This window comes from Astatotilapia calliptera, chromosome 16 (genome assembly GCF_964374335.1).
Source record: "Astatotilapia calliptera chromosome 16, fAstCal68.1, whole genome shotgun sequence".
NCBI lineage: Eukaryota > Metazoa > Chordata > Actinopteri > Cichliformes > Cichlidae > Astatotilapia > Astatotilapia calliptera.
The window spans coordinates 19708749-19718930 of NC_137437.1; the positions used below are offsets into that span (position 1 = coordinate 19708749).

At 44.7% G+C, this 10182-nt stretch overlaps 1 protein-coding gene across 1 annotated transcript; it reads right to left on the reverse strand.

The window, feature by feature from the left end:
- Positions 1–1230: 1230 nt before the first annotated feature.
- Positions 1231–10060, reverse strand: ino80da (INO80 complex subunit Da). The gene is made up of 10 exons (XM_026144223.2): positions 9514–10060; positions 7703–7949; positions 6801–7615; positions 6582–6684; positions 6278–6502; positions 5977–6086; positions 5631–5764; positions 5281–5504; positions 4973–5130; positions 1231–4876 (listed from the first exon to the last, which is right to left on the reverse strand). The coding sequence occupies exons 2-10, from the start codon at positions 7918–7920 to the stop codon at positions 3846–3848; spliced, it is 3018 nt and encodes a 1005-aa protein (XP_026000008.1). The 5' UTR covers positions 7921–7949; positions 9514–10060; the 3' UTR covers positions 1231–3845.
- Positions 10061–10182: the final 122 nt, after the last annotated feature.

Here is a 10182-nt window from a genome sequence, read left to right on the forward strand (position 1 = left end):
GTTGGACGAGTGAATGCAAAGCATGTTGTGTACTGTGAAATAAATGGAAAAATGAAGCCAACCAAACTAATGATAGTTGGGTGAAATGTGAGGGCTCAAAGACTGAGATAGCCAGCTCTTAAATGCTCCAGGGAGGTTGGCCAAGTGCTCCCAGCTGCGCTGATTAACACCACATACCAGGAACCTGCAAGACAAACACAGAGGGACAAATTGGGAAAACATACAGCAAGTCCTGGCCAAGGCAGATGGCTGAACTTGGAAACAACCACTCCAATTTTGCCACTTTCCAGTGACCAGTTTAGAAGTACTTACACGCATTTCTACTAAACAAACAAACAAAAAGAAAGCTGGTGCCAACAAGCTGGTATGAGCAGGGCGGCACTAAATTGCTGAGCTCAAATTTGTAACTGCTGACATCAGTGGCTTTGGGAGGCTTAGGTTTAGTGCTGCTTGTGATTAGCAGATTACAATCCACAGTTTTTAGCTTCAATTTTCTTTGCACACAAAAGACCCAAGCGTCCTTAAATTCTCAAACATATTCAAATATTGACTAGTTAGAAGACCCCAAGTCACAGCTAGTGCCACACCACTGTCACGCTGGTGGATACAACATTTTTTTATTTAGAGTTGGCTCCAGTTTTTCTTTAAGCCCTTTTGCCCTTTAGTTTAAAGCTTCAGTGCCATAACTGCTAAATAAAACCTCTGCTGATGATATCATGTGATATTGATCAGGTACCCCAGCTGACTCCACCTGGCAAAGAGTGCTGACAATATGCTACGTGCTACTGCACATACCAGTGCAGACAGACAGCATGGACACGGTAAAAGTTTTTCTTTTGATTTTTAGCTGGTGAAACTAAAAATCTGAAAAGCCGTGTTTAAATAAAGAGGGAGAGAGTCCTACCAGTGTAGTCTGGATTGGATACTGAAGGGGCTGCGCTCCAGAGTTCATAACCTGGAGCTGGGAATTAACAGCAGCCAGAATCAAAGGTGCAAAATCCAAGGTTACAGAGAGAGCGATAAAACTGAATTTATCACTGCTAAATTAGCCATGATATTTTAAACAGAACAGAAAATATATCATTAAACATAAGGCATATCCCCTCAGACTCTACAATGATTTGCATGCGTATAAAAGGAGCTGTCAAACTGTGGCAGGGTGCACACGAGCACATCTCACCTCGCATTTTTTTTTAGGTGACCTTTGAAAAACCACGTTAAACCATGGCCTCAAATACCTCACAGCAAGTTTTATTTATACATCCAAAAACAAAAGATCAAATTTCTCACACTATATACAGATATTACATACAGTGTTTGTACACATATTACATAATTTGTACACAAGAAAAATATACATAAAAATGTAAACCTTTGTATACAAAAAATACCTTAGACAAATTAAACAAGGACCAATAACAAAAGGTGACTAGATTAGCTCATCCTATCTTTAAAAACAGTAATACAGTACATTCAATGAGTATAGGAATTTGTCAGCCATCTCTGAATTCAAGCAGTTACATGTGCCTACGAGCCCTGTAAATTTTGTTCTACGTGGTTGTCGGGGAGAGTGAACCGGTGCAGCGACTAATCTCATGCTATGCAGGATACAGCAGTATTGTCTCGCTTATTTTCAAACACACTTTCACCCAAACCTGATTCTTCCTATTGACTTCTAGGGGGCGCTGTTTGCGTTACCGTGGTCTCTGAGAAGCCCAGCCGTCCCCGGTGGAGCTACAGGTTTACACTTTGAGACTGTGTTCTCTCTTTGGAAGGGGCGAGGCAGAACTGGGCCTTCTCACAGCTGGAAACGATGGTCCGGCACAGGCTCAGAGCGGCTAATGGTGGCGGCTGTTTGTGTAATGAGCATCCAAGCAGGGCAAAAAAAAAAAAAAGGCAAGACAGACATGGGACATATGAAACACCACCGGTCTCATCCACTCCTGTGCAAATCTAGGTTGAAAAAGTACGCCGATCTGTTCTTCTCCACCATCTGATGCATATAAATCCAATGTTTCTTACCACCAAGAAGCCAGTGATCATCGTCTAATCATGATATTATTATTATTATTATTACTACTATTACGCTCTCACACAAAGGGTTGCAGCCCCATGCAATCTCAAGACTTCTTCCTGGAAGTTTAATAGCTATCAAAAATAAAACATATTCTCCATCAGAATTGAAAAAAAAAAAAAAAAGAAAGACAGCATACAAACAAACAAACATTGATCCCTCCAACAAAGACTTAACAATCATTTTGATAGCCATTAAAAGCAAGACTCATTCTACACAGACACAGGTTCCACTGAACACATTGCAAAGAACAATTTCAATCCATTGCTACTCAATAATTCACCAACAAACCCCAAGATAGAGACTGCTATTCTATATACCTAATACTCAACAATGTCTGATAATCTCTCAAATGTCTAATATATTACTTATCAAAAGCCGTGGTTGTACTGCTGTCGGGGTGGGGGTGGAGGCTCTTGCGTGGAAGAGCACTTTTTTTTTTTTTTGCTATTTTTTTTGTTTTTCAGACACCAGCTTTTCATCATAGGTCTTTAAAAAATGCTTTATAACTGAGTAAAAGAGACAGTGCTTTACTTCAGACGTGCAAAATACACCAATTGTGTTACATCTAGCTGATGGGTAAAAATGTCCAACACCAATTCACTGCGTAAGCCTCCTCCGGGTAGCCTGGCCTGTCGTATTAGTGCGAGCCCTGAAACTGAACTTTTGTTATATGAGACATGCAAGCCACTAAATACCATTGTACATGTGGACCAGAGAGCACCTTTGAGAGTAGACACTTAAAAGTCCCTGGATTGTGCCATTACCATCGTCGCTGTAACACTGAAGCTAATTTAATCAGCCTTAAAAAAAATCCACTCAGAGAGAAGTTGGCCTGACCTGATCGCTCGCCTCTAAAGGCTCTGCGGGGAAACTGTTAAAGAGGCCAAAATATCTTCCTGATCCAGCCTGGATTCATCGAGTGAAGCTACATGTAATGAAACCAGCGAAATACCTCACGATGCCAGAGTTATGTTCATGTATTTATTGCTTTAAGATACTAGATTTATTCAACTTCAAGTGTCTACTAGGCCACTCAAGAGTCCCACAACCAATGGTGAGGTCAGAGATTTTTGACGTCTGAGCAAACCAATAAATGAGCACATATACACTATACACAATATAAAAACAGCTGTTTAAAAGTATTTTGGTAAATTCATATGACTGTGAAATTGACTCCGTAAGATTCTATATCATGATGACAGTTAAATAGCTTGAAACATAATGGATCACAAAAATCTCTTGTTCTTCAGAGGGTGACAGAAGCAGTGTATGAAACAGGTGGGTAACAAAAAAGAAGAAAAAAATGCAATGGCCGTTTGAGCAAGGCAGGGTGCAGCTGATCGTTTTAAGACAGGACTTGAACTGGCAAAGCAAACTAAACTGACCACTGACTGAGGCTTCTAGGAATTCTGAGCACTGTGACACAGATAATCTCTGCTTAGGTCCTTCTGCCAATTTTCACCCGTTTATTTCATCACAAAATCTGACTGTAACCCCCCACCCCACCATCCCACCCTGCTGACGAAACCACAAGGCATCGAACACGTGGACTCACACTGACTTAAAATCTCAGACACCGTCCGGCTACAGACGGAAGGAACAAAAATAGAGTAAAATCTGAAGCTGTGCAAATTCATTATCAATAGTGCACTATTACCACATTGCACACATGTAGCAGATGAACGGGGTGGTTAACGACTCAGTCAACTGGATTTTAAGTGACTGTGATTCCACAGACCGTCGTGCAGTAGCTGCGTGCCGCCTGCTCTCATTTACTTTGCGTGAAGGGTGGCGTGGCGCTGTTGGCACTTGCAGCGGTGGCACTAACTATAGAGAAGCCAGCAGGGGGCGCCGTGGAGCTGTGGCTGGGCTGCACGTCTTTTGGGATGCCACTGTGGGAGGCCAACTGATGGCCAAAGGCCGCGCTGAACTGAGGGAGCTGTTGCTTGGGCTGTGCGGAGGTCAAAAGATCGCGTGACGAAGATGGGAGCGAGGACGAGGGGGCGGGAGGAGTCGTTAGGCCAGTCAAGCCGCTCTGGGGCATCGCCGAGAGAGCAGCCATGGGCTGCAGCGTCACAGAGTGGGTGGTGGCGGGTGGAGTGGACAGGGAGGTGGATATGAGATGACTTTCTGATCTGATGAGACTGCCAAACTGTGTGGGGTCCGTGAGGGGGAGAGCGAGGTTGTTCCAAGTGGACCGGGGCGGTCCTGGAACCCCGCTCAGAGGGACTTCCAGGAGAAGAGGGGTGTCTGTCTGGAAAGAGCTGGTGTGGGGAGAAGATATGTGGTCACTGTATGGGGATGGCACATGCTCGCTGCTGTAGTGGCTGCCTTGGGGTGATGATGTGGGTGCGTCCGACTTGGCGAGAACGTGGGATGTGTGCGTCCTAGAAAACGTCCGCTCTGTTAAGGAGGTCTGAGTGAGCAGGGACGTGGTGGAGGGGGCCACTGTAGAAGAGGATGAGGTCAGATTGGAGCACGGCGCTTGGCTCTGGTTAACGGGCTGAGTTGGAGGTGAGGGGGGAAAGTGATCTCCAGTAGACTGCAGTAGATTGTCCTCCAGCTCAAGGCTGGTGAAGTTCTCGGGAGGGATGCGGCTGTTCAGCAGGTCTCCCATGCCCCCTGGTTGGACTGGACCAGGAAATACGGTCATGGCTCTGTGGTCCACTCCTTCTGTAGGGGCCAGGTCTCCCATGGAGGTTAGGCACACCAATGAGTCTGTGTAGGACCCCATAGCCTGCAGTGCACGTACCAACTCTTCAGCCTCCTCTGTGGTGGGCAGTAGCTCTCCGTTTTTACCTGCACAAACATTTGCAATGTTATAAAAATCACAGACTATGAGGAATCACACACATGAAATAAACAGCTGTGCACAAAAATGAGCTGCAAGACAACCTTCAAACAAGTCAAAGTCCTGCAGGTCATCAGGTAGTCTGGGTAACACGTCTGAGAAATCTTCCTGGTTTAGCTCAAGGTCATTTGGAATGTCTGCTATGTCATTGGTGATATCATCAGGAAGCTCATCTGTACTTAGATCTGGAGTCGAAGGGCTCCTGCAACAAAGGTTAGAGGAAAAGAATTCAACATGCTATTGTAGTGAAGAGGCTGTCCAGACATGTGTGACATGTGAGCTTGTCTTTCACTCTGAATATCCTACACCATTGAATTTCTAACAGCAGCAGAGAGACGCAGCTGTGGCACACCTGATGCTGGCCTGTGAGGGCATTGCTAGGCTCGTTAAAGGCATTCCCAGGTTCCCCTGCGGCAACGCTGGAGGGATAGGTTTTTGAGGCCTCCGCGGGCCTCTCCTCCTCTTCTTCTTATGCTTTTTGGTGAGCGCCGGTGGTTTGGTCTTTTTACGTGGCTTTCGCTGTTGCTGCTGCTGGTGCTGCACCCGTCGGTTTCCGTCCCCACGCAGGAAGTTATCCTGTGCAGAAGGAAAAGAACAGATAAAGCAAATCAGATTGAGACCCCCCCCCAATCTTTGCGGCAATGGAAGTTTTTGATTGATCCCACAATTCCAACAGTGTTTACCCTTAAACACTGAACTCACCATCTTTTTGGCATGCTCTTCGCAGAGGGGTGTCTGGTGCGTGATATCAAACACGGGGATGGAGCACTGCTGACCATCTGCAAATTTGGCTGTGCAACTTGCAAAGAGCTGCTGGGAACGATTCAACAGAATGTCTACAGAGAACAGTTAAGGAAAAAAAAAAACAAAAAAAAAAACCCGCAATGCACTCAACAGAGACCATGTGAACAACATACTCCAGCACAGGTGCAAACTTTATATATATCACAGTGTGTGATTTTAAAATAGCATGTACAACTGAGATTTATCAAATGCGCTTCCACATGTAGTGACCAGCTGTGCATAAGAGCGGCGGGGCAAAGGATACGCTGAAAGCAGTGTCGAGTGAAGGGCAGAGCTCTGTTGTGGCAGGGCTGGCCCTTTGTGCTGCCAGTGCAGGTCCCCGTGTCTGTGCTCTGCTGCGTTGGTGGAGCCACACTGCAGACACAAACACATCCAGGAATAAGCAAACACTGACAAACCAACATTTTTTATGTCGGGTTCATTGAAAGTTACATTCTTAAAGTTGAAATAAATAAGGTTCATGAGTGGTTTAACCGAGGTAAGGCCTACTAGCCATACTGTCAAACATAGCTTGACTTAAACAAAAGCAATGGCTGTGAGAATACCTCGATGAGCTGCAAGAGGCACCACTCAACTCCTGAATCAGCTGGCCTGCACATCTGGGGTTTTTACTGGCAGCGTGCAGCAAGGCTTTGCGGAAGGCATAGCGGTATCTCTTCTGCCGGATACGCACCCTCTCCTGTCTGCACATGTGCTTGTACTTCTCCTGGAGGTACGAGCAAAGCCTAAACAGTCGCGTCCTCCGAGAGGAGCCGTCATCCTCTTCCAGCCTACAAGGGGAACGAATGACAATCATCATTATGAGAAGTTACACGCTATACAACAGGGGTTGAGGATTAAGGTACCAACCCATTCTGCGGCCTCCATGAGCTCTGAAAAGGAGAAAAACGCTCTGCCATGTCTTCTTCTACTTCATCATCATCATCTGCACTGTCCTCCGACCAGTCCAATCCTGGAAGAGACCGTGTTAGGGCAGCTCATCTATCTACTTATATCTACCTTTAAACAATCTTTCACAGTCATTATAAGAATCCACATGAATTCATAAACTATAAAAAGTTTGATTACCTAGATGAGGAAAGAGGTCTCCATGCTCCTGTTGTCTCTTGGCACAGAGCTGCACCAAATGTTGCAACCTGGCAAGGCGGCTGGCAGAAGGTGAGAAGGCAGTGGGACGCATGACGACCACATGCCGCTGATTGTTGCTGCCACTGTCCTTGCAAGCGGCAGGCAAGTGAGTAGCAGTCAAAGGCATTTTCCTGCTGAGCGATGGCCCAGAATGTTGCACTGGACTGGGTGCTGCATTGACAGGCAGCCCCGGAGGCAGAAAGTTGACCGTCTGAGGTGGTGGTGGATTGCATAATAAACCCTGCTGCTGTCCTGGGATGATGAAGGAAGTCGTGTTGGAGTGCTGGAGCTTCTGGAGAAGACCTGGCTGTTGCCGTGGAAGATGACTGTTGAGTGGTGAGGAAGGGTAGATGCGGGGGACAGGGGAAGGACTAAAGTGCTCAGGTGGTGTTTGGAAGAGGTCTGTGTCATGGCAGAGTTTCTGGTTAAGCACCAGGCGACTCTGTATTTTCTTCTTGATGGCGTTACTCTTCCGAGGAGTGCCCACCTCCTCGCCATCTGTGTCATCCTCATAAAAGGCAAAAGGGTCCAGGCCTTCCCCGTCAGGGAGGGGTAACAGGCGTGTTAAGGGGGGAGATGGTGGTAGTTCATCTAGACCATTTGGGGCTTTCAGAGCTAGAGAGGGCACGGTAATATTGAGAGCCACTGACTCCAGGTGAGCAGCCCGTGAGCGCATTTCCTCTAAAGCATCGTGTTTCTTTTTCCGCTCCTTTTTGGGGATAAAGCCGAGAACCTGCAGGTGGCTGTTACAGTATCTGCAAAACAGGAACATATCCTCAGTACACCCTGCAAACCCATGACTGATTGGCTCTGTAAATCAAAGCAGAATCAATCATACATACCGGCGGTCCTCAGACTTGGGGATGGGGTTGGTACACCGCTGGCTGTTGTACTTGGCCACATACTCGCATTGCTTGAAGGGAGCAGTCTTATCCTCCAGAACGTGCCGGATACAAAAAGCATAGCCATTGAGTCTGCGCTGTTTGCAGAGCTTTGGGCTGTACGAGCACAACGGCTTATTGTCTATCTCTGAGAAGTGTATGTGTTTGCCTTCATACATCACGTGACTCTTGTCCTTGACAACATCAGCTGATGGGATAAAGGAAAGGAAAAAAAAACAAACCAGTAATTACATCACAAGCACAGTGAGGAGGTAACTATGCATTCACATACCGGATTAAGAGGCAGAGCAAAAGCAACATCTTCCACAACAGGTAATACTTTCCTAATATTAGGTAATCAATCACAAAAAAGCTGCATTGTTTTAGCAGTAATTATTAAGTGTTACATTGAAACAAATAAAAATAATCTGCTTCATCATGAAACTACTATGAGTGTGTGCTGTGATTAATAAACTCAAATTTAAATAGTTGAGAAAATTACAGTGTTAGCCATTTCCATCCGGACATTCCTGTTAGGCCCTTTAATTTTCGGCTTCAAGCTCTCTCATTGAGAAACAGGTGGCACAAAGTACTTGATTTTACTCCACTGTTCATTTATTACGAGATAATACAATGGAAGTAAAACAGTGGGTTTGTCCGACAATGTCAAAAGCTCCAAAGCATTTACCTGACTGTGCATTAGCACGGTCAGGCTAAAAAATATACTCACTATAAAAATACTTTATTTTTTGACTCGACAACAAAAAATAGACTGCTCTTTTTAAAACAGTGTACTGAACTCTTCATAACAAACACACCGCGTAGCATATACCTTGACATGCTTAATTATCGTATGGCTCAGCTACTACTTTAAACTTTGTAGGGGTTTTTAAGTTGGTGTTGATAGTGGCACAGCTCTTACAGCTAAAGTGTTCACTGAACACACGTTAACATGTTGTAAACCTGTCCTTTACGTCAGCATAAGTTACATTAACAACTTTAGTATAGGAGAACCGGGCAGGGAGCAAACAGAAAGTAATGTTAGTTACCGGGGAGCTAGCTTGCTACATTAGCTTGGAGCCGATAGACAGCTGTGAAACTTTATACTACGACAGAGTAAATATATCCAAGTACAACAACTACCTCAGGCCTAATTAAAAAAAATATAACTTTATCCATCTTGAATCCAAAATATATAGTATCAAGACGGCCAAATACGGAAAGGCATATTCGCTTGTTAGCTTACAAAGCTAAAAACACAAATTAGTAGGCGGTAGCTAACCAGGAAACGGAAACATAAGCAAATAGCAATACTATAAAGGTTTATTTGCAGTTTAATTTATTTAGAAAAAGGTTAAAAATATAATACACTATTAATAAATAATCTCACCTAGTAATGAGATTTTACATTTTATAAACATGAAACATTTATGGTCAAATACTTTTAAACAAAGGGTATACATACGAGGCGTATGGCCTGTCCCCGAAGGCCTCCATAACAATCGATATGAATTATAACAATCACCCTTACATAATGTGAAATTAGCAGGCCACATCGCTTAAAAATGTAAACATCTCCTTAATTTCCACATCTGCTTTAGGCACCAACTCATTTCGGTACATCACAAGCTTTTACATGAAATATGTCACGAATAAGAGGCCTTTTAGCTTCGATCGGACAGCGGCCTCTATTAAAACCACTGGCCGACTGAAGCCCGCGCAGAACGGTACACTTAGAAATCGAGGCCGGGGCTGTATACGATTTCGCTTACCTTGAATTGGTATGGGCTCTGTATGGTATTCGCTCCAGATAGACGGCCGAAATGTCTATTAGAATCAGCTAGGCTATTTGCGCATCGATATTGGAGATCGGTTAGTAACGGCGATCTTCACCGAGCTCGGTTGATCTTGAAATAAGGACGCATATAAATACAGGCTATCCAGGGCAAATTACAAGCAGTAGGTAGGCTGCTGTGGATTTTTGTTGGATCCACAGCGGACTCCTCACAGCACCACTACAGGCACTGCGGGGACATGACAACAGTCCGCTCAACAACAACAACCTCTCCTACCATATTGGAAATTCAACTTTATTAAAAGCTCCTTCAGTGCACAACTATCACGTTAATTTCTTTATGAAACACTTTGTGTGAAGGGCAGTGCCGTGTACTTGCCCCCCTTTTAAAACCACTGCGTGGAAGCAGACTAAATCAGGGGTGTCCAGCAAATTGTTAGTGAAATCCACCTGGACCACGACTATCATCCTCCATATGAATGAGTTATCAGCTCTGCTGCCACAGTGTTGCCGGCTTGTTCAGTAATGATGGACCACGTGCCAATAAAAATACCACAGCCGGTGAATAGAAAAGTTCAGGTGGAAGTCATTTCACACAGGAAAAGTGGAATTTACTGCATCAACACATTTTTTTTCTTCTTTTAAA